The following is a 23,945-nucleotide window of genomic DNA, read 5'->3' on the forward strand; positions in this document are numbered from 1 at the left end:
GCTTGAGTGTCGCGCTCGATGAGCTCGCTAACGGGCATGTCCGGGTGGAATCTGGGTCCGTCGTTCATGACGAGGTCGGCATATCCCTCATGTGGCATTCCACTGCTCCTTAACCCACCTCCCGGCAGATGCCTGAGTCATTCCGGAGACCGACTCAGGTGGCCCGCTGGCCTCCCCTCGATGGAGATTCTGTGGGCTTGGCTCGAGGTTAGGATCAAACGAGAAGGTTGAGATGACCCTGTCCGCTTCTGAGCGGGTCGGGCAAAGGCCGCTGGGGCTCATCTGCGTTTTCTCCCTAGCTCTGTTTGACGCGAGGCGGCCTCGAGCCCTTCGCGGGCTAGCCTTCGAACCTCGGTCGGTCGCCGCTCATATCGAATGAGACGACTACCGCTTTGTGACGCGACGCGAAGCGTTGTGACGTAATAATTGCATATGCGATGCTTAGATGTATGGGAATGGATGAATGAATGCTCATGCACTGGAAAAGTAAAGTGGGGGTTGGTAAAGTTACCTCGATGGCTCGAGTGACGGGTTCGGGGAGCTCTTACCGGATATGTTTGAGTGGAATCCAGGTCCGTCGTTCATGACGGAGTCAGCATAACCCGCATGGGGCATTCTACTGCTCCTTACCCATCTCTCGGCAGCGGCCCGAGCCGTTCGATCGACTTGCGTGACCCGTTGGCCTCTCCTCGATGGAGATTCTGCCGTTGGGCCCCTCCAAACCCTTCCTGGGAAGGCGGAGGCTAAAGCTCGGGGTGCGGGCAAAAAAAAAACTCTGGTCATGCTAGTGAGCAAAAACGTCGTAGCCGCTGGGGCGTAGGTTTCTTGCAGTCCAACCAATTTTATTCAGCGTTTGTTTCCGCAAAACTTGCCTTTACATTTTTTAACATGATAAAGGGTCGGGCATAGAGAATGCCTATCGAATAGACATACTCTTACCAGCCCCCGAGTGAGGCCCGACCCCTTGTCGTTGCTGGGGTCGGACGTCACTTAATGATCGAGGGGTCGATAGCGAAACTAATAAGAGAAAATATGCATAAATTAAGGGTGGCCTGTCTCTCGACAGTGGCCCGAGCCGTCCGGTCGACTTGGGTGACCTGCTAGCACAGGACTTACCTTGATGGCTCGAGTGATGAGTTCGGGGAGCTCTTACTGGATATGTTCGAGTGGAATCCGGGTCCATCGTTCGTGACGGAGTCGGTATAACCCGTATGGGGCATTCTACTTCTCCTTATCCCTCGGCAGCGGCTCGAGTCGTCCGATCGACTTAGGTGACCCGCTGGCACAGGACTTGCCTACGGAGATAGAGGATGAGATCATCCCCCCAACAAATTAGTTAGGCAGATATGCCAGGCGGCGAACTCGTAATGAGTGAATAAGCTCTTAGATTTCGTTATGGCCAAATAGATTTTTAGCCCTTCTCCCCTTTTTGTATAAAAAGGTTAGTACGTTCCGATACTTTCCATCGTTAAGGCCGTAAAGCTCGGGGTGCGAGTAAACAAACTCTGATCACGCTGGTGAGCAAAAACACCGTAGCTGCGAGGGCGTAGGTTTCTTACAGTCCGATCAGTTTTACTCAGCGTTCGTTTTCGCAACCCTTGCTTCTAGATCTTAACGTGAGAGAGGGTCGGGCATAGAGAACGTTTGCCAGGTGGATATACTCTTAAATGTGTTCTGACTCTTTTCGTAGTTAAGGCTTAAGAAGCTCGGGGTGCGGAAAAAACTCTGATCACGCTGGTGAGCAAAAACGCCGTAGCCGCTGGGGCGTAGGTTTCTTACAGTCCGACCAATTTTACTCAGTGTTTATTTCCACGGCCTTCGCTTCTAGGTCTTAACGTGAGAAAGAGTCGGGCATAGAGAATGTCTACCGGATAAATATGTTCTTATCAACTCCCGAGTGAGGCCCGACCCCCTGTCGTTGCTGGGGTCGGGTGTCACTAAAGATCGAGGAGTTGGTAGCGAAACTAATAAGAGAAAGCATGTGTAAATTTAAGGGTAAAAGCGACATAGCTGTTCGATGTTCTAGGCGTTGACAAAGACTTCACCGTCAATGGTCTTGAGCTTGTAGGTGCCTGGTCGGAGCACCTCCGCGACGACGTACGGTCCCTCCCACGGCGGAGCGAGCTTGTGGCGGTTCTTGTTGCTCTGGATGAGGTGGAGCACCAGGTCCCCGACATTGATGGCCTGACCCTACACTCGACGGCTGTGGTACTGGTGCAACGCTTGTTGGTACTTGGCCGAGCAGAGGAAGGCAACGTCGCGTGCTTCATCTAGCTGGTCCATGGCATCCTCGATGGACGCCTTGGCTCCCTATTTGTCGTACACCCTAACCCTTAGCGCTCCATAGTCGAGGTCGGTCGGGAGGATAGCCTCGGAATCGTAGACAATGAAGAAAGGTGTGTAGCTGGTGGCCCGACTGAGGGTCATCCTCAGACTCCAGAGCACCATGGGAAGCTCCGCGACCCATCGTTCGCCAAACTTGTTCATCCGGTTGAAGATCCTAGGCTTGAGGCCTTATAGGACCATGCCGTTCGCGCGCTTGACCTACCCGTTCGTGCGGGGGTGCACCATGGTGGCCCAATTGATGTGGATGTGGTATTCATCGTAGAATCAAAGGAACTTCTTCCCGGTGAACTGCGTGCCGTTGTCCGTGATAATGGAGTTCGGGACTCCAAAGCGATGGACGATGTCAAGGAAGAACAACACGGCTTGTTCGGACTTGATCGCGGAGATCGGTCGAGCCTCTATCCACTTTGTAAACTTGTCTACGGCGAGAAGCAAGTGTGTATAGCCCCGGGGCACCCTCTTTAGAGGTCCGACTAGATCAAGCCCCCAGACCACGAATGACCACGTGATGGGGATCATTTGGAGTGTTTGGGCCGGCAAGTGGGTCTGCCGAGTGTAGTATTGACACCCTTCACAGGCGCGCACAATCTATTCAGCGTCGGCTACTGCGGTCGGCCAGTAGAAGCCTTGTCAGAACATGTTTCCGACCAGGGTTCTAGGCGCGGCATGGTGACCGCGGACCCCACCGTGGATATCGCTCGGCAATTGCTTTCCTTGTTTGATGGGGATGCAGCGCTGTAGGATCTCGGTGTGGCTTTGCCTGTAGAGCTCGCCCTCAATAAGGACAAAGGACTTGGCATGATGTACGAGCCACTGAGCCTCCGTTTTGTCCGTCGACAGCGCCTCACGGAGGAGGTAGTCGAGGTAAGGTGTCCTCCAGTCGCCCAGATGGTCGGGCTCTGTCGCTGGATCCTCGTCAAGCTCCATGACTTCGGGGTCGGATGGAGCCAACGACCGGTTAACCTCCGAGCCCAGGACAGGCGGCCCGTCACCAGCTTGTTCTGGCTCCTTATAGCGGACTGATGGCTTGTATTGATCGCTGGTGAAGATGCTTGTCGGCACCGGCTCTCGGCTGGACGTTGTTTTTACCAGCGCGTCGACTGCCTCGTTGAGACACCTCAGAATGTGATTGAGCTTGAGACCATCGAACTTGTCCTCCAGCTGGCGAATTTCTCGGCAATACACAGCCATCTTGGCGTTGTGGCAGCTTGATTCCTTCATGACTTGGTCGATGATCAGCCGGGAGTCGCCCCAGACATCGAGCCGTCGGATACCCAACTTGATGGCGATGCGTAGGCCGTTTTGAGCGCCTCATACTCGGCCACATTGTTGGAGGAGGGGAAATGGATGCGAACCATGTTCCTCATGCATACCCCAAGGGGCGAAATAAAGACTAGCCCCACGTCAACGCCTCTCTTCATCAGCGATCTATCGAAGTACATCGTCCAGTACTCTTGGTCGATGACTGCTGGCGACATTTGGACCTCGGTCGACTCCGTGACAAAATCAGCCAACACTTGGGACTTGATGGCCATTCGAGGAGCATATGAAATGCCTTGGTCCATCAGCTCGAGTGCCCACTTTGTGATTCTTCCTGTGGCATCCTGGTTTTGGACGACTTCGCCAAGAGGGAAGGATGCCATGACCGTCACTTAATGCGAGTCGAAGTAGTGACGTAACTTGCTATTGGCGATAAGGACGGTGTACATGAGTTTCTGGATTTAGGGGTAGTGAGCCTTAGAATCGGACAAGACCTCGCTAATGAAGTACACGGGATGCTGTACTTTGAGGGCGTGTCCCTCTTCTTCTCGCTCTACCACCAGGGCAGCGCTGACTACTTGCGTGGTGGTCGCGATGTAGAGCAGAAGCAGTTCCCTGTTGGTCGGAGGGACCAGGATCGGGGCCTTCGTTAGAAGCCGCTTGACCATGTCAAGTGCTTCTTGGGCCTCGGGCGTCCATTCAAAACGGTAGGCCTTCTTCAGGAGTTGATAGAGGGGGAGACCTCATTCGTCGAGGCGCGAGATAAAGCGGCTGAGCGCGGCGAGGCACCCTGCAACTCGTTGTACCCCCTTTATGTTCTGAATTGGGCCTATCCTTGTGATGGTCGAGATCTTCTCCGGATTGGCCTCGATGCCACGCTCAGAGACGATAAACCCCAGCAGCATACCCCTTAGGACCCCGAAAACGCACTTCTCAGGGTTGAGCTTAATGCCATTTGCTCGGAGTTTCGTGAAGGTCTGCTCTAGGTCGGCTATGACCTGGTCAGCCCGTTTGGACTTGACCATGATGTCATCCATGTAGGCCTCAATGGTTCGCCCGATGAGGTCCCCGAAACACTTGAGCATACAACGCTGGTACGTAGCCCCCACGTTTTTCAGACCAAACGACATTTCGACGTAGCAGAACGATCCGAATGGGATGATCAAAGATGTCGCGAGCTGGTCGGACTCTTTCATTGCGATGTGATGGTACCCGAAGTATGCATCAAGAAAGCAAAGGGTTTCACACCCTGAGGTCAAGTCGACTACTTGGTCTATGCGTGGCAAAGGAAACAGATCTTTTGGACATGCTTTGTTGAGACCCGTGTAGTCAACACACATTCTCCATTTCCCACTCTTTATTCATACCAGAACAGGATTGGCTAACCACTCGGGGTGGTATACTTCCTTGATGAACCCGGCCATCAAAAGCTTCGCAATCTCCTCGCCGATGGCCCTACGCTTCTCCTCATCGAAGCGACGCAGGCGCTGCTTCACTGGCTTGGAGCCTGGCCTGATCTTCAAGGCATGCTCGGTGACTTCTCTTGGAATGCCTGGCATGTCCGAGGGTCTCCACGCAAAGATGTCTCTATTGGCGTAGAGGAAGTCGACGAGCGCGCTTTCCTATTCGGAGGAAAGCGTGGTGCCAATGCACACCACTTTGCCCTTGGAGCCGCTGGGGTCTATGAGGATCTCCTTGGCGCCCTCTACAGGCTCAAAAGACCCGGTCGATCGCTTGGGGTCGGGTGCTTCTTCGACGACCTCCTCCCTGATGTCCGCAAGCTCTTTGGAGGCGACAATTGCCGCGACGTGTTCGCAGCACTTGACCTCGCACTCGTAGGCGCGCTAGAAGGAGGTGCCGATGGTGATGACCCCACGTGGACCCGACATCTTCAACTTCAAATAGGTGTAGTTGGGGACGGCCATGAACTTCGCGTAGCGTGGACATCCTAGGATGGCATGGTAGGTTCCGTGGAACTCGACCACCTCGAAGGTAAGGGTCTCTGTCCTGTAATTGGTCGGATCCCCGAAGGTGACGGGCAGATCGATCTGCCCAAGTGGCACGGCCTGCTTTCCTGGCACGACACCGTGGAAAGGCGCCCCGGTCGACCGGATGCGCGCTCGGTCAATGCCCATGACATCGAGCGTTTCAGCGTACATGATGTTAAGGCCGCTACGTCCATCCATCAGCACCTTGGTGAGCTACTTCGTATTGATGATCGGGTCGACCACAAGCGGATATCTTCCCCGCTGCAGGACGCTTTCCGAGTGGTCGGTCTGATCAAAGGTTATGGCGGACTCCGACCATCGAAGGAAGGTAGGTGTGGCCGGCTCGGCCATATAGACTTCGCGACGCGCAAGCTTCTAGCGGCGCTTGTAGTCGTATGCCGCCGACCCTCCAAAGATCATGAGGCAGCCATCCAGCGTCGAAAAGCCACCGTCCTTCCCCTCGACGTCGTCTACGGCCGGCTTGGGGTCCCCCCTATGCTTCCCCTTGTTGGAGCCTCCGGTCAAGAACCGCTTCATGAGGACGCAGTCCTTGTATAGGTGCTTGACGGGGAAAGCATGGTTCGGACATGGTCCTTTAAATAGCTTCTCGAAGTGGTCCGGGGTGCCCTCGGTGGGCTTCCGACCCCCTTTGTGGTCGGTGGCGGCCACGAGCGAGCCCTCGCGCCGCTGCTTGTTCTTCTTCTTGCTGGAATGGTTGGAGGCGCCTTCGCCGGCGTCCTCGTCCTGCTTCGCCTTGCCTTTGAGGCGATTGAAAATCACCCCGACCGCCTCCTCGCCCGAGGCGTGGCTGGTGGTGATGTCGAGGAGCTCCTTGGTGGTTCGCGGGCCCTTACATCCCAGCTTGTGAACCAAGGACTCGCAGGTAGTCCCAGACAGGAAGGCTCCTATGACCTCAGCGTCGGCGACGTTGGGCCGCTCGTTGCACTGCCAGGAGAAGCGCCGGATGTACCCACGAAGAGTTTCCCCGGCCTTCTGTTTGTAGTTTTTGAGATTCCATGGGTTCCTAGGACGCGCGTTTGTGCCCTAGAAGTTTCCCACGAAGATCTCTTTCAGGTCCGTCCAACTTTGGATTCTATTCGTAGAAGGTGTTCCAACCACGTTCGCGCCGAATCGGCCAGGAACAATGGAAGGTTGCGGATAATGAAATCATCATTATCGCTCCACCGGCTTGGCAAGCAAGCCGATAATCCTCATGCCGTAGTTCGGGGTTCGTTTCCCCAAAGTATTTTGGGATGTTGGTCGACGATCGGTACCACGGTGGAAAGACGACGTTGAGGATGTGTCGGCCAAAGGCCTGAGGTCCCGGCAAGTTGGGGCTCGGGCTTCGGTCCTCGCCGCTGTCGTAGAGTCTACCACGATGAGGGTGGTAGCCACGGCTTGCCCCCTCCCTCGCATCGCCGCCTTGCTGCGCCTGGTGCACTGACATGTCCATGTTGGGTCGCTCTGAGGGCGCGCGCTGGCTAGCATGGAGCTCGCGTCATCGGGACATCGAGCTCTCGGCCTATTGCGCCGCCGCACACTCGAGTAGCCTACAAATCTCGTGATGGGCCCGACGATCCTCGAGCGTCGCGGGCCCCAGAAGCCCTCGGAGCTAGGCCGTTGCGGCGGTAATGTTCTGGATTGCCCGGGTGAAGTGTGGGAGGGCTTCAACGTCCTCGATGATCCTCCGATTCACGTCACGAGCCACGATGCGTGCACGCCCACCGTCTCCGTGGTGCCTGATCTCTCGCTCGAGCTCCGCGCGTTCCTGCTTGAGCTGGAGTCGTGCTTCCTCGAGCTCTTGGTGCTGGGCCTTCAGCTGCTCTACCCGTAGGCGAGTTGGGTCCTGCATCCCTCTCGACCTCATTGTTGAAGTCGTTCGTTGGGGTAGCCTCTCCCTCGTGGATGCTTTCGACGTGTCCCTTGGGGGTACCTACCATGAAACATTAAAAGAGCGGTGATGGCTCCCCCTGTTGGAGTCAGAGCTAGAGGGCGACTTCGATTCTCCTGCGAGGAGGTCATAGAAAGATTCCGCGACATATTCGGTCATCCCCACAAACTCATCGTTTATAGGGGATGGGGCCGTGCGTTGCGCCACAAGCTGGCCAATGGTCTCGGTGGCGTTGGGCAGACCGAGCGAGAGCGCTATCGAGGCGCTTTGGATGAGGTATTCCAGGGAAAGCGGCTCCCCTTCAGCAAGCTGCGTCATGACATTGGCGAACGAGAAGGTGAGGTGGCCTAGGTCCTCCCGGGACGGTCGGGGTCCCAGGAAGGCGCCGAGCTGGCGTTCTAGCCTCCCGTAATCGAAGCTGAGGAGCTGGTCACTCTCGAGGGCACGGGCCTCTGGTGCGTGCAGCCATAGCTCCTCAAGCGCCTCGGTGATCTTGTCAAGGTCGGTAGAGTGGAGAGGTTGGACGGCGCCGGGAGCCTGCACCAACTCTCCCCCCATCGTGGCGATGAAGTCCAAGTTCCCAAAGCATACGTGCGTGCCTAGGACCCAGCTGACATCGTGACTAGCCATCCGAGGCCTGATGTGGACATCGAGACTCGCAAAAAGCCCCTACCTGGTGCGTCAACTATCGATGTTTTTGGACCACCGACGAGTAAATTTGTATTTACGCGTCTAGCTCGGATGGTGTGCTTGGAGGACACAAGGGTTTATACTAGTTCGGGTGAAATGTCCCTACGTCTAGTTTGCTGTTGCTCGTGTTATTGGTACTTGGTTTGCAGTAGGGGTTACAAACAGGCGAGAGAGGGAAAGGATCCTAAGTCTCTAGTGAAAGGAATGAACAGGTGCTGAGAGCTCGATCACTGCTCAACCGTGTGTTCATGTCATGATCTTGTGGTTTTATCTCGTGGTTCGGTCTTGTGCGAATCTGGATCGCTCGGGTCCCCATCATGGGGCACCCTGCTTTCCCTTTTATAGGCCAAGGGAAAGCATGGGTTACAGTAGAGGAAAAGGAGAAGAACCAGAGAGAGGAAGACTTCCAGGATCACCGGGTCCTTCTTCTCTTTCATGCGGGTCCCACCGATCCTATAGATGTCAATAGGAACGGCTCCAAATCGTGGCCCTGTCCGTCACTGGTGCCATGCGTAGGTGTCATCTGCCAGTCATGGTGTTCCATCTTGTCCCGGCGGATGTCGTGGTGAACTGACGCGCCTGTCAGCGTTCTTACAAGGGTTAGGCAGAACAGCACCGGTACGTCCGGCGCTGTTCTTGATGTGAATCCTCAGGTATGGCCCGTCATAGCCTCGGGTTACATCGAGTCATGCCCATCTTTTCCCTGGTGTCAGAGTTTTGACCCAGTCCCATACACCTAGACCTGGAGTGGTTGGCGGCGATATGGGTCCCCGTCAGGCGAGACAGAGCCCACGACCTTGGGGTCGGGCGAGGCGGAGCCTGTGGCCTTGGGGTCGGACGAGATGGAGCCCCCGACCCAGAGGTCGGGCGAGGTGGGTCCCCGACCCAGAGGTCGTGCGAGGCGGAGCCTGCCCCCAGAGGTCGGGCGAGGCAGAGCCACGCACCTGGGGGTCGGTTGGAGCTGTAGTCGTGCTCTTGACTGCTCGGATGAATCATTGTTGATGACCATTAGCTCCTCCTCTTCGGGTACCCTAGTATTGGTCCCCGACAAGAGGCAGCACTGCTAATCTCCTCCTTGGTTGCTTCCTCAACAACTTAAGAATCAACTATACTAGTGATTTCTTTGTCTTTCAATGCCTCAAGAAAATAGTTTGACAAGTTTTGAACCAAGCCTTACTTGTGAAAACTGGTTTCTTTCTAACAAGCATCTCCAGTAGTACCACTCCAAAACTATACACATCACTCTTCTCATTTAGCTGCCTTGTATAGAAATACTCCAGATCTAAGTAACCAAATGTGTAACAATGTGTGTTTGATCAGCTGGAAGCAATCTTGATGCGCCGAAGTCTGAAACTTTAGCTGTGTAGTTCCCATCCAAGAGTATATTAGAGGACTTCATATCACAATGGAAGACTGGTATTGAAGCTGTTGAGTGGAGATATGATAGAGCTCCTGCAGCTTCTGTGGCGATTCTTATGTAATCATCCCAAAACAAAGAATCATCATTTCGTGATTCAGCATGGAGAACTTGAGACAATGATCCATTGGAAATATAGTCATATACCAGCAACGGAACCTTAGATTCGAGACAACATCGAAAGAGCTTCACAATGTTTCTGTGATTTATTTCAGAGAGTATTGCAACTTCATTGATGAATTGCTTGATCTCCCTATACTCAATGACAAGAGATTTCTTTATTGCAACAACACGTTGGTCACATAAAATGCCTTTATGGACCATCCTGTGGCCACCATTCCAATGATACGTGTGGGATCAAAGTTATGTTGGCCCCTGGATCTCTGGCACGGGTGAGCTGACCACTCACCAGCGTTGCCGACCACACACTATGGCTAAAGGTAGAAGAAGGGGGGAGAACAAAACGTGCACACACACAGCACAAGCACCAGCGTTGGCCAGAACCTTGCAGAGGAGACGACAAAACTAAACTCGCTCTCTTTACTGAGTTGCAGTGGCAAACTATATATACAACTCTACCCATCTAATCCTAGTACACAGACATGTTAGGCTGTCATGCTGTTACAGTGACTAGATGTGACAGCAGGTCTAACTTTGGTGCCTGCCCTGCTGTGGCTACAGTGCGGCAGGGGAGCCTTGCGACGCCTGCCCCTGCAGCGGCTACAGTGCAGCAGCAGGGAGCCCTTTCGGCGCTACATGTCCCTGCCGTGCGTTCACATAAGGGAAACAGCAGATTACTTAACAATTCTTCCCCTAATCCTACTGCTAACCTTTGAACCCCTCCATGCCGATCATCTTCTTCAGCTCTGTGAACCGAAGATGGCCGAGTGGCTTGGTAAGGACGTCCGCGAGTTGTCGACCAGTTTCGACAAACTCGATGACGATCTGCCCTCCATCGATACAGTCCCTGAGGAAGTGAAACTTGACGTCGATGTGCTTGCTCTGGTCGTGGAGAATCGGATTCTTTGCAAGGGCGATGGCGGGCTGGTTGTCCACCATCAGTGCTGGTGGGTGAGCTTCCACACCGGTCAGCTTGCCCAGCAGTCGGCGTAGCCACACAGCTTGGCACGCCGCTGTGGCCACCACCACATACTCTGCCTCGCACGTGGATAGCGCCACCACCTTCTGCTTCAGCAACAGCCATGAGATTGGAGACAACCCGAGGAAGACGAGCATGCCAGAGGTGCTCTGTCGTCCATCGATGTCCCCCGCCATGTCTACATCGCTGAACACAGTGAGCTGCAGCCTACTTCCCCCGGTCTTGGGGAAGACGATCCCTTGATCCACCGTCCCCTTGACATAGCGCATCAACCGTTTCACCGTAGCCCGTGTGATCCTCTCAGGGACCCTCCATGAAGCGGCTAACGTAGCCCACGGCGAATGCAATGTTCGGCCTCGTGTGGACTAGGTAGCACAGATCGTCGTCGATGCTCCGCTAGAGTGTTGCATCTACCTTCATCGTGGTACTGGCCTTCGTCAGCTTCAGTCGCTCCGCCATCGGAGTCACGCATAGCTTGCACTCAGCCATGCCGCTCCATTCCAAAAGCTTCGAGGCGTACGCGCTCTGATCGAGCATGATCGCCTTCTTCCCCTATCTCACCACGATGTCGAGGTAGTAGGAGAGCGCGTCGAGATCGCTTATTCGAAAATGAACCGCCATCTCATGCTTGAAGCTGTCGATGTCCTCCGCACGTGCGTCGGTGACGATCAAGTCGTCCACATACATGCCGACGACGAGCTCCTCTTCCCCCGTCACCACATGTAGAGCGCGTGCTCGGTTGCACACCTCGTGAACCCAAGCACGCCCAGCGTGGCGTCAAGGTTGGCGTTCCACGCTCGTGGGGCTTGCCGTAGCCCGTAGAGCGCCTTGCGCAGTTGAAGCACCCTGTGCTCCGCTCCTTTAAGGTGAAACCTAGAGGTTATCTGACGAAGATCGTCTCCGCCAGCTCACCGTTGAGGAAGGTTGATTTTATGTCCAGGTGATGGACGCGCCAGTTCTTTACTACTGCCAAAGCTAGTAGCAGTCGGACAGACTCCATGCGCGCTACTGGCGCAAAGACTTCCTCGAAGTCGATGCCCTTGCGCTGCACAAAGCCTTGGGCGACGAGGCGCGCCTTGTGCTTGACAATGGCGCCGCGCTCATCCCGCTTGACCTTGTACACCCACTTCAGGCCAATCGGATGGTATCCTGGAGGTGGATCGACGAGCTCCCAAGTCTCGTTTTCATCGATCGCCTTCATCTCCTCCAACATCGCCCGTCGCCAATTTGCATCGCGCTCGGCTAGCGCGAACGTGGGTGGTTCTTCTGCACTGACGAGAAGTAGCTCTGGGTCATTGAGCAGTCGACCCGCCAGGCCTGAGGGTCCTATGCTGCCAATGATGTCGTCTAGCCTGTGGAACCGCACCTCCTCACCATCGTGGAAGGCATCTACGAACTCAGTGATGTCGCTTGGAGGTGAGACGAACTCGATCGGCATCGATGGAGTTCCCTGTTCCGCCGAAGTGATCGGCACAACACCTGGAGTGCTCAGCACCCTGGCTGCAGTGCTCGGCACTACTCCTGGACCGCTCGTCACCACTCCTGGAGTGGTCGGCACCACTGCAGGAGTGCTCAGCACCAGTCTTGGAGTGATCGGCACCACTGCAAGACCTCTCGGCTCCGCTATGGGACCGTTCGGCACCCGTCCTAGAGTGGTCAGCACCACTGCAGGACTGCTCGGCATCACTCCTGGAGTGCTCGGCACCCCTCCCGGTGTGCTCGGCACCGCCCCAGGAGAGCTTGGCTCTGTTGCTTGAGTGGTCAGCACCTCCTCTCCAGCGTCTCCACCACCGTGGATGACCAAGTGCTCGACGACAAAGGTGTTGGTGAAGCCACCAGCTTCCTCGTGCCCGGACTGTTGCAGTCCCAGGTCGTCTTCTCGTCGAACATGACATTGCACGAGACAACCACCTTGCCTCTGCGTGGGTCATAGAGCCGGTACGCCTTGGTACCTTCCGCGTAGCCCAGGAGCACCATCGGTGTGCTCCTGTCCTCCAGCTTGTTGAGGACTGGCTTCATCTTCCTGATGTGGCTGATGCAGCCGAATGTCTGGAGGAAGGACACGCTCGGCTTGTGCCAATACCAAGCTTTGAACGGTGTCTTGCCCATCAGGGCCTTGGTGGGCGTGCGGTTGAGGATGAACACCACCGTGGTCACCGCCTTACCCTAGAACCTTACCGGCATGCCCTTTGCCTTCATCATGGATCGAGCCATGCCGACCACCATCTGGTTCCGCCGCTCCACGCCATTCTGTTGTGGCGAGTATGGTGCAGTGTGGTGTCGCACCACACCCTGATCCGTGTAGTACGCAGCAAACTCCACCGAAGTGAATTCACCGCCGCGATCAGTCCTTAGCACGCGCAGCTTCTTGCCACTCTCTGCCTCTGCACACGCCTTGAACTTCTTGATCACCGCCGCTGTCTCGTCCTTGCTCGTCAAGAGTTGCAACGACATATAGCGACTGTAATCATCCACGAGCAGGAGGAAGTACCGCCGACCACCGTTTGTGGCTGGCGTGATTGGCCCACAGAGATCGCCGTGGACAAGCTCGAGCCGAGCGTCCGCCACGCGATACTTGGCCGCCTTTGGGAATGGCAGCCTCCTCTGCTTCCCTGCTAGGCAGCTGTCACACAGCTCGCCTACGTGCGACGTCACCATCAGGAGAGTGGTCTCATCATCATCATCAGCCCACGTCAGATGGGTCTCAGCCTTCTTCTCCTGCTTGCGATTTGGGCACTCCTTTGCCCAATGGCCCATCTTCCCGTAGCGCCGACAGGCGTTGGGGTCGACCTTCTTCTTCTTCTCTGAAGAAGCCTTGCCACGACGCTCGTCATCGCCACCGCAGCTGGAGGAGGCTTCCTCGGAGTTCCTCCGGGCAGCCCACTCCTCCTCTGTCAGCAGTAGCTTGTCGTTGTCCTTCGACGATGTGGCCTGCTCTATACGCTCGTCCACCGCCCGCAGACGGCCTATCACATCCTCGATGGTGAGGGTGGACAAGTCCAGCATCGTCTCTATGGAGAGAGCGATCTGGATGTACTTCAATGGCACGGAGTGGTGGTACTTGGAGACCGTCTTTTCTTCGTCGATGGTGACGCCATGGCTCCTTAGCTTGCTGATGAGCATCTGCAGGCAGAGGGAGAAATCCTTCACCGCCTCACCATCCTTGAACTTGAGGCTGGCGTACTCCTGCTTCAGCAGCTAGGCCATTGCTTTCTTTGCGCGATCAGAACCGACACGCATCGCCGCAATGGCATCCCACGCCTCCTTAGCAGAGCTCTTCGCCCCCAATGGCTCCCTATACTCCGCTGGCACAGCAGCGATGATAGCCTCCAACGCTGACATGTCGTCTTCTTCGTTGTTGGTGTCCTTGTCAACAGCATTCCAGAGTCGTCGGGCTCTGAACTTGACCATCATGGTCACCGCCCACTTGCCATATTTGGTGCGAGTCAGCGTCGGCCAACTGGTGCCGCTGACCTCCCGCACCGTGTGCACAACGACCTCCTGTCGTAGCTGGGTAGCCACAGCAGCGCCGCTGCTGTCGTCCATCTTCAAACCGTCCGTCATCGCCAGCGGTTAGTCCGGCGACGACGCTTGTACGGCTCTGATACCACTTGTTGGCCCCTGGATCTCTGGCACGGGTGAGTCGACCACTCATCAGCGTTGCCGACCACACAGTATGGCTAAATGTAGAAGAAAGGAGGGAGAACAGAACGCGCGCACACACAGCACAAGCACCAGCGTTGGCCGAAGCTCTGCAAAGGAGATGTCAAAACTAAACTCGCTCTCTTTACTGAGTTGCAGTGACAAACTATATATACAACTCTACCAATCTAATCCTAGTACACAAATATGTCAGGCTGCCATGCTGCTACAGTGACTAGATGTGTAGCAGGTCTGACTTTGGCACCTGCCTCTGCTGTGGCTACAGTGTGGCTGGGGAGCCTTGCGGCGCCTACCCCTGCAGCGGCTACAGTGCAGCAAGCAGGGAGCCCTTTTAGCGTCGTCTATCCCTGCCGCGCGTTCAGACAAGGGAAGCAACAGATTACTTGACAAGTTATTTGTTGCCTTTTCTAGCTCGTCTAGGGAGAAAATTTTTGTTTTGTCAGGTGATATCAATTGTTCTAGGAGACGAGTTTTGTCAGGTGATATCAATTGTTCTAGGAGACGACGTTGGATTTTGTGGAAGTAATTCTTCTGTAGTTGCTTTTGAACTTTCCTTTTCCATCTACGGAAAAGAAATAATGCTACAAAGCCCAGGAGTAGGATGCTGAAGCCCCTAGAAGGTCATCTCTAATATCAGGATGGAATTGCTCAATTGCTACATGAAGGCCCGGATCAGAAACAACATGAACATCCGGATTAAATACCGTAATAGTAATACCTTCGACATCATGCTCATGTGATGGTTGGTCTTCATTTTCAGCATCTTGCACTGTTTCTTGTACTGTTTCTAGTGGATGCGGCACTTCTAGTTCTTCAGATTGAGCAACAGTACCAAATCCGAAAGCAGTAAGCACTGAAGTCTGAACTCTGAAGCGGCCAAACAGGCTCAAGCAGCCAAGCAGGGCTGGCTGGGGCTCGCTACCTGCTTCTTGCTACCTGGCGGAGTGGTGGCGCCGAGGCCGAGCGGCAGCGGCTGGCCGGCCGGTTTGGGGGCTGGCCGGCTGGTGCGGGGTCGCGTCGCCGGATGCCCGGATCTGCCGGTGGCCGGAGGCAGCGAGGCGACAAGCGGCGACAGCGAGCCTGGAGGGCGGAGCAGCGAGCGGCGTCGGGCGAGTCGCGCAAGCAGCGAGACCGTGACTCACCCTTTTGCGAAACTTTTTTTTTTTTGATCTCACAAGTTCAGGCTCTACGGCCTTATATTAATAAATAAACCTAAGCTCAGCTAAATCGCGAGCGACCAAATCGTGTACAGAGACTGGGAGTGAGTCCGTCCATACATATGATTGGCCCAGTACCCGGCTCCTACTAATCTTAGCAAGCTCGTGCGCAGACGAGTTACATACACGAGGTACATGTACAAGATGGAGACAAAGAAAACGTTCATACAAGAGTTCCCGAATGTCTCTAAACAAATTTCCACTTGGGGCCAAATCTCTTTTTGTCGTACGGATTGCCTCATCCATCTGGCTTGCGTCCGTCTCCAGAATTATGCGCGAAATACCATGAAGATCAGCTGCCTCAAGGGCTTTCAAACATGCCACCGCTTCCAACATAAGTGCGTCCTGAACTGGACCTATGCATCCGGCTCCAGCCAGGATCGGAGCCCCCATGTAATCCCAGATGATAAAGCCCCAGGAGCCGAACTTGGACTCCTTGCAGAAAGCACCATCGAAGTTGACCTTCAGCCAATCAGGAGGAGGTAGAGACCAGCATCTTCTTGTATTAATGCAGTTTCGATCTCTCTCCCCTTTCTCCTCTTTCTGTAAGTCACTGATCATTGCAGCAACTACATGAGCAACCTCATGGCAAGACTGCTGCATCTCCCCCGCATTCACTTTGTTTCAGACGTCCCACCATTTCCAGATTAATAGCACCACAACTAAGCAAATATTCGGCTGCAAATTCAAGATCGCCTGAATGAACTCCCTGGACGACCGCATCTCAATCAAACTCAGCCTCACATCCTCAAGTTGCAGCACTCTCCAACATTGTCGCACATATTTGCATTTAACAAGGCAATGGCCTCCATCTTCATCAAGGCGTAAGCATACCGGGCATCTGGTATCCATATCAATTCCCCTTCTCTAAATATTCATCTTCAATGGCAAGCTGTTATGTGTTACTCGCCACAAGAACTGCTTGACCCTTGGAGGATATGGAAGCCTCCAAATTTCCTTCCATACATCGTCGGCCTCTGTATTTCGCTGCTGGTTTGAAACCTCACCCTTCTGCCATTGTTTATTTTGTTCTTCTCCATCATCCAATGCATGATAGGCGGACTTCACTAAGAAAATACCCCTTGGATCAAAGTGCCAGGCCACTACATCATCTTGATCAACTCTGGTTGGGATGGCCAGAATATTCACAACATCCTCCTCCCAGAAAATATCCTTAATCAGCTCAGTATCCCACGAGCCTGTCACCGGGTCTAATAGTTCTGAAACCTTGGACAGCAACACTGTCCCTTTCGGCGTCCACGGCCATCTGGTCATCCCGTCAGGTATCCAAGGATCATCCCATATTCTTATCTGAGTACCATCCCCAACTCTCCAAATAATGCCTTCCCGCAGAGCTTGCACACCCCTCACAATACTGCGCCAAGTGTATGAGATTCCAGGCTTCTCTACCACTCAGAGTAGATCACCATTAGGCCAATATCTTGCCTTTAGGAGACGAGCACACAGAGATTCAGGTTGTTGAAGGATTCTCCATGCCTGGCGAGCAAGCATTGCCAAGTTGAAAAGATGGAGATCTCTATAACCAAGGCTGCCCTTCATCTTCCGTTTTTTCAACGTGTCCCGTGAAATCCAATGCATTTTGTTCTCTTTCTCCTGCTGAGCCCACCAGAAACGACATATCATCGCGCTCATCTCATCACATAGTGTCTTCGTGAGGTCAAAACAAGACATAGCATAACTTGGAATAGCCTGGGCTATGGATTTGATCAGAATTTCCTTTCCGGCCCTTGAAAACATTTTTCCTTCCATCCTTGAATCCTCGACCAGACCCTGTCTTTCAAGTAAGCAAAAACCTTTTTCTTTGATCTTCCCATGTAAACAGGAAGTCCCAAGTATCTATCAGATCTGGCTTCATGAGTTAATCCAAGGTCCTCCAAGAATTTTTCCTTTGCTGCATTCCCCGTGTTTTTGCTAAAAAGAATAGCCAACTTCTCTTTGTTTACTATCTGCCCCGAGCATTCCTCATATAGTTGTAGTACATTTTGCAAATGACTTTCATTCTCTTCATCCACTTTTAGGAGAAGTAAAGAATCATCTGCAAATAATAAGTGGGTAATGCTAGGTGCATTTTCACAAATAGTAACACCTTGTAAATTTCCTTCTCTTTCGGCTGCCTTTAAAAGTGATGAGAAACCTTCAGCACATAGAAGAAAAAGATACGGGGATAAAGGGCCTCCTTGCCGCAACCCTCGAGATGGAATAATTTGTTCAGTTAGCACACCATTCACCCTGATACGATAGGACACACTTGTTATGCATTTCATTATCAGCTGGACCCACCGAGAACAAAAACCCATCTTTGTCATCATTTTCTCCAGAAAAATCCACTCTACTCTATCATATGCTTTGCCCATCACCCCCCCTTCTTTTGGTCTGCAGATAGTGTGTCAACTCATATGCTATCAGAACATTATCAGTGATCATACGACCCGGCACAAAAGTACTTTGATTATGGGAAATAACTTCAGGCAAGATGCACTTCAACCGGTTAGACAAAACTTTGGATGCCACTTTGTAAATCACATTGCAAAGACTAATTGGCCGCAGGTCCTTTAGTTTATCAGGGTTCTGTACCTTTGGAATTAGAACCACTACTGTTTCATTCCATCTCTCTGGTATATCTCCACCATTCAAAAAACCCAGGACCTCTCGAGTAACGTTAACACCCACCACATCCCAGTATTTTTTATAAAATAGCGATGGCATACCATCCACCCCCGGGGCCTTGAGATCGCCAATCATATTGAGGCCTTGCTTGACTTCCTCCTCTGTGAACGGTGCAAGAAGAATATTGTTCATATCTGTTGTAACTTTCATCGGAACATGCTGTAACAATTCGTCAAATCGTCCACCTGCATTGGATGTAAAGAGGTTCTTATAAAAGTTAGAAATCATGCTCGTGATCTCCCCCTCTTGCTCCACCACATCACCATTTTCCTTCACCAGACGACTGATGCGGCTCCATCGTTTTCTCTCTGTTGCAAACTGGTGAAAAAAACGTGTGTTCCGGTCACCACCTTGCAACCAGTGAACCTTAGCTCTTTGTTTCCAATATAGATTTTTTTGGTCTTCCAAACGTTCCAGCTTGTATCTTAGCAGCTCCTCCTTTGCTACATTATGGTTATTTATTCCCCTCCACCTACACTCCTCTAAAGATTTTCTCGCCTTCTTGATACGTTTCTCAAGGTCACCAAGGATATTTCGGCTCCAGTCACCTAAATCTGTCGTTACCCCTTGGAGCACATCCTCCACCTTCCTTCCTCTCCCATCCACCGTTCTACGCCAAGCATTTTCAACTATAGCCGCACAGTCCTCTTCTGTCCAGCTTGCTTCAAACCGGAACATTTTGGTCCTTGGAGGGCCAAGAACTCTCTCCCGATGCTCCGTCTCCACGATCACCGGCCTATGGTCAGAGTGCCTCGGCTCGCCATTGATCACTTTATGCAGCGGAAAACGGATCCTCCACTCTTCATTTGCCACAGCACGGTCCAGTCTCTCACGAATATAAAGTGAATTCGTATGGCTATTGTTGCGCCAAGTGAACGCATCCCCAACATAGCCCAAATCTGTAAGATCAGAAACCTCCAGTGCTTCTTTTGAACTTGTCCATACACTGTTGGGACCTTGGAACACCCCCTCACTACTGGATTCAGGTTCTTTGCCGAGTGCCTAAGGCACTCGACAAAGGCCAAATTGCACTCGGCAAAGAACACACGGCAAAAAATTGATCGGCAAAGCCCTCTTTGCCGAGTGTCTTTTATCGGGCACTCGGCAAAGGCTTTACCGAGAGCCCCGGGGGCACTCGGCAAAGAAAAGCGACCGTCACGACGCCGGCCCCGTTGACGTACGGTCTCTTTGCCGAGTGCCAACCCTGCAGGCACTCGGCAAAGATTTTTTATTTTTTATTTTTTTAATTTCTTTGCCGAGTGCCCCTGGCCGGCGCTCGGCAAAGTTTGAATTTTTTTTAAAAAAAAAAATTCTTTGCCGAGTGCCCTCTGGCTGACACTCGGCAAAGTTTGAATTTTTTTTTAAAAAAAAAAAATTCTTTGCCGAGTGCCCTGGCACTCGGCAAAGTTTGAATTTTTTTTTTAAATCTTTGCCGAGTCCACATAATTTAGTTAATTAAGGATACTAACACCAAAGTTGCCACGGCTTGTGAAGCACACATCTCCTGTACAAAATTGCATGCAGAGTACAAGACTCGTATCCATGCAAGATGATAGATAGCTTCCCAGCCTGAGAGAGTCAGCTTGTCCTAACGCAAGGCAGATAACCTACAAGGCTGAGAGATAAGATAAGAGAAACATGTTACTAGTAGTGATATTTTGATCTAGAAACAAGCAAATATTTGATGCGGCGGAAATACCTACTGATTGTCATATCCATCCACTTCAATCTACTTCTGCAAGCTTGTGCCCACAAGCTACTCAACAAAGAAGAAAAAAAGAGGTTTATTTTTAGCAGACACCAAACAATATTATTTCACATTTCACAATATAAGAAGAAAAAAGGATATTTCTTTCACAAGCATGGTCTCAATAGAATCTGATTTCACGGTGTTTACCAATGCATTCAGGATGTCAAGTTCCCCTACTGCTGATTGCTTCTATGCTGCTTGTTATCAGAAGTGAAATAAATTTTTGATCCGCAATTGCTTGCAGTTTTATTCATCTTTCAAAGACTTATGGAACAAATACAAGTGCACTACTAGGTTCTAGAAGCAGAAAACAAGCAACCTCCTTAGTCCTTACTCCTTAACATACATATGGCTAAGGCAAATTAATGCAAACAAACATCTCTCCAGTGATGGAAAAGCAACAAATCCAGAAGGCATGGCAATCTTAATCATGGGTAACGATACTATATAAAATCCTTTGGGTTGGTTCAAAAATAAACATGCAGTATACACAGTTATTGGTACAATCAACTGCGATCACATTTAAGCATCATGGTTTGTATGGCTGTTATTTATCCAGACACATTATCACCATTGCTGTTACCGTGGAAAAGTCAGTACTTTTAACAGATTGAAAGGTGCAATGCTATCACCACATTGTGATGCTTACAAACCTGTGAAATATGATCTTTAATCTTCCCACTGATGGATTCATCCAATGCCCTCTCCGCAAGCTCATACATCATGAAATGGCCTTCTGGTCCAGCAACTTTCTCCTTCAGCAAGTACCTGCATCAAAGGAACCGATACAGCAACCAAATTCTTTGCAGTGAACTATAGACTCCATAGCATACACCAAACCAACCTTTGCTGCACTAGGTGTTCGAGCGTCTGCTTATTGTTACCAAGAACAGGGCGAGTCTCGTCATTCTCATTCAAACCCACCCGCTTCAACTGATGCTAGAGGTCCTCTGAAATGTGATCGAAAGCACTTAGGAACATCAGATGATGATGTTTCCCAACCAAAATACATAATTTGATCTCCTTTCCTTACCTTCGGCCATTTTGCCACCAGCAAGATGAATAGTGCTAATGACAGCGAAAGCAAAGCCAGACAGATGGGCAGCGCCCTTGTCCTCGACATACTTGCTGTACATCTCAGGGTCTAAGTTGCTGATCAGAACATAGCTCTTGGCCTCCACGTTAACTAAAGACATTTCCCACAAATTTCATCAGTCAGTCATTGCCAGCCCGCAACCACTGTGATGATAAATGCAGAGGAAAGGAACAAAAAAATAATAAATGAGAAGAAAGAAAAAGAAGGACGCCTTACGCTGTGGCTGTGACGGTCGGCCAGAACGCGTGGCTGGCGCGCGGGTCCTCTGCAGCTCCCTCATCTCGTAGCCGAAGGTGGCGGTGAGCCTGTCCTTGGCCTCGTTGATGACGAGCATGGGCAGCGCACGCTGGCGGTAGTTCTTGGTGACGATCCCAGTGAGCTCCTCCCGCTTGATAGGGCAGTCGGAGTTCTGGTGCGTCTTGAAGAGCATGTAGCGCATCACCTCCGCCACCAGCTTGTCCTTCTCCTGCAGGACCGGTGGGTCAGACAAACCGTCGAACACCTCGCGGGCGGGCGTTCCGCAGCGCGGAGGGTGGGCTCGGAGTGACGTGCGTACCTCCTTGGAGATGTCGATCTGGGCGAGCTCGTCGCTGGTCGCCATCCGGAGGGCACGGCGAGGGGAGATCTTCGCAGGGCGCGCTCACTGATCCGATGGGAGACGAGAGGGGAACCCTGGGCTGCGCTGCTGCGGGGAAGAGCATGTGTGTGTGTGCGTGCGTGGGAGGGAGGGAGGGTGGGTGGTCCTACTAGCAAAAAAGATCACAGCCCATAGCATCCAGAGCATGATCACAGAATTACGGAATTAAGGCCTAAACACTACTACCTTTCTCAAGGTGTTTGGTGACATCCTTATTTGCAGCATTCCAATGGAAAGTTGCAGAAACCACAATTTTTAATTCGCCAAAGGATTTAGCCAGCTTTTTCTGGTTGTTAGAAGCATTTGAAGAGTGGACAAGTGACTCAAGGATCATACTGTAATGATATCGACAAAGAAAAAAATCAAATCACCTAGATATGATTTTTATGTCATATAAATCGTACTGTTGGGAGTAGCTTATGATCTGCATTTTTAAAAACCACAAACCTAACATGCTGCTCTAAACATACTAGAAACTTTTGCACGCTTCGCGGCACCCTACCAGTCAGATTGCGAACACCCATAATTTTTTTGCCATCGTAAATGAATCCAGCTATAACAATCCTGGCAACATTCTTTAAAAGATAAATTTCGGTATCATTATTCCTAAACATTTATATCAACTACTTTAAGCATTGAATCCCAAAGATTACTGGGAAATATTGATTATTTAGCTGGTGCTGGGTAAATTAACCAAACAAACAAACAAATTGACTACTGGAATGTATCTCCTCTTTGGCAACTAACCAAACAAATTGTATGTCCACAATACACTTGATAAATGTAAACAATTGGTGCAGATCCAATCATCCAATTGTTGTTAACTGGATGGATAGACAACCAGACGTGCAATAAATAAACACATACAGATCATATTAAAACAGACTTCATATGATAGACAACCAGCTCAGAATTTCTAGTCATGGCAATGTTTATGTCATCCATCCACTGGGCCTAACTTGAGGTACAAAATTACTGTTTTTGAAGTCGGACAAAGTGTAGACAATAATTTTGAGAAGTCTATAACTCCTCCTAATTGACTGGGTTTTACCTTGCAGCGACAAAATGTTAATGTTCCATTTCGACATCATCATCCGTCACCGTGCAGCAATGCAGAGCACCAGGGACAAGTTTTCCTGTGCCACTCCGGCCGATTATTTGCCCTCGGAAACAAAACCAAGAGAAGCCTCACCTCCCCTCTGTCGAGCAGAGGCTCAGCCGGCCATGGGGTGGTTGGCGACGTACTCGATGGCCAGCCGGAGCGAGTCGATCTTGTCAGCCTCCATGTCGGGGATCTCGAGCTTGAACTCCTCCTCGATGGCCATGACCACCTCGACGGTGTCAAGGCTGTCCAGCCCCAGATCCTTCTCGAAGTGCGCCTCCGGGGTCACCTGCCGCCGCCGCCACAGTAGCCTAGGGTTAGTAGGATTTTGTGGGGGCTCGACGCCATCGAGATGCGGGATTGGGGTGGAGGGGTTCGGTTACCTTGGAGGGCTCGACCTTGGGGTGGCTCTTGAGGACGTCGAGGACGCGGTCGACGACTTCCTCGCGTGTGAGGTGCGCGTCGTGGGAGGACATGGGCCGCGGCGCGAGCCACCGCGCCAGCGCGTGCGGGTGGGACGCCCCTGCCCCAGCGGCCGCGAGGGCGAGCGACGGCGAGGGGGAGAGGCGGATGCGGCGGAGGATCGCCGGACGGAGCGCCGCCGCCGCCATTTCTCGCTGTGGGTTCGAATTTGACTCGTCGGGATGGAGAGAAGCGAAGTGACGCTGCGCAGGGGCGTGCGTGTGTGCGGTGGCTGGGCCGGCAGGTTAAATCACCTTGGCCGAGTTCGGCAAAGTTTTTTTTAATTTTTTTTTAATTTTTTTTTTGTTAAGTGTCACCTAATTAGACACTTAGCAAAAAGAGTTTTTTTTAAAAAAATTCTTTACCAAGTGTTCTCGATCTGACACTCAACAAAGTATATTTTAATTTTTTTAAATTCTTTGCCGAGTGCCAACCGTACTGGCACTCGGCAAAAAGGCTTCTTTGCCGAGTGTTTTCGCCTGACACTCGGCAAACCATATTTTTTTAAAATTCTATAAAAAGCAAACGAAATCAAAAAATTATGAAACTTGTCAAGATATCATGATATCATATGTGGAGGCTGTGATAAAAATTTGAGAAGGTTTCACGCAAGTTGTCACACACGGTGCTTACCACCTC

General features: G+C 52.0%; 3 protein-coding genes and 1 pseudogene across 4 annotated transcripts; 1 reads left to right on the plus strand and 3 right to left on the minus strand.

Annotated features, from left to right (window-relative positions):
* Positions 1 to 2,976: 2,976 nt before the first annotated feature.
* LOC136488136 (uncharacterized) lies at positions 2,977 to 3,537 on the minus strand. The gene has a single exon (XM_066485162.1). It carries the CDS (start codon positions 3,535 to 3,537, stop codon positions 2,977 to 2,979), a length of 561 nt encoding a protein of 186 aa, XP_066341259.1.
* A 5,768-nt stretch (positions 3,538 to 9,305) lies between these two features.
* On the minus strand, positions 9,306 to 9,916 carry LOC136488137 (wall-associated receptor kinase 17-like; annotated as a pseudogene).
* Positions 9,917 to 12,094: 2,178 nt separating this feature from the next.
* Positions 12,095 to 12,448, plus strand: LOC136488140 (uncharacterized). The gene has a single exon (XM_066485163.1). It carries the CDS (start codon positions 12,095 to 12,097, stop codon positions 12,446 to 12,448), a length of 354 nt encoding a protein of 117 aa, XP_066341260.1.
* A 9,364-nt stretch (positions 12,449 to 21,812) lies between these two features.
* On the minus strand, positions 21,813 to 23,522 carry LOC136486336 (acyl carrier protein 1, mitochondrial-like). Of its 2 annotated transcripts, XM_066483203.1 has the most exons (3): positions 23,363 to 23,522; positions 23,228 to 23,329; positions 22,948 to 23,133 (listed from the first exon to the last, which is right to left on the minus strand). In XM_066483203.1, the coding sequence occupies exons 1-3, from the start codon at positions 23,453 to 23,455 to the stop codon at positions 22,957 to 22,959; spliced, it is 372 nt and encodes a 123-aa protein (XP_066339300.1). In that variant the 5' UTR covers positions 23,456 to 23,522; the 3' UTR covers positions 22,948 to 22,956. The 2 variants fall into 2 exon arrangements, with proteins under 2 accessions (XP_066339299.1, XP_066339300.1); XM_066483202.1 differs by having other exon boundaries at positions 21,813 to 23,133; positions 23,228 to 23,522.
* Between the last annotated feature and the right edge of the window lie 423 nt (positions 23,523 to 23,945).

Source organism: Miscanthus floridulus, chromosome 10 (assembly GCF_019320115.1).
Source record: "Miscanthus floridulus cultivar M001 chromosome 10, ASM1932011v1, whole genome shotgun sequence".
NCBI lineage: Eukaryota > Viridiplantae > Streptophyta > Magnoliopsida > Poales > Poaceae > Miscanthus > Miscanthus floridulus.

What these genes read in the sequence shown, in the direction of transcription:
- LOC136488136 (XM_066485162.1), bottom strand. Translation starts at nt 3,537, where the DNA reads ATGGCTGTGTATTGCCGAGAAATTCGCCAGCTGGAGGACAAGTTCGAT.
- LOC136488140 (XM_066485163.1), top strand. Translation starts at nt 12,095, where the DNA reads ATGTCGCTTGGAGGTGAGACGAACTCGATCGGCATCGATGGAGTTCCC.
- LOC136486336 (XM_066483202.1), bottom strand. Translation starts at nt 23,455, where the DNA reads ATGGCGGCGGCGGCGCTCCGTCCGGCGATCCTCCGCCGCATCCGCCTC. An exon ending in CCAAGGTCGAGCCCTCCAAG is followed by an intron (nt 23,134 to 23,227) that starts GTAACCGAACCC and finishes CGGCGGCGGCAG; the next exon opens with GTGACCCCGGAGGCGCACTT.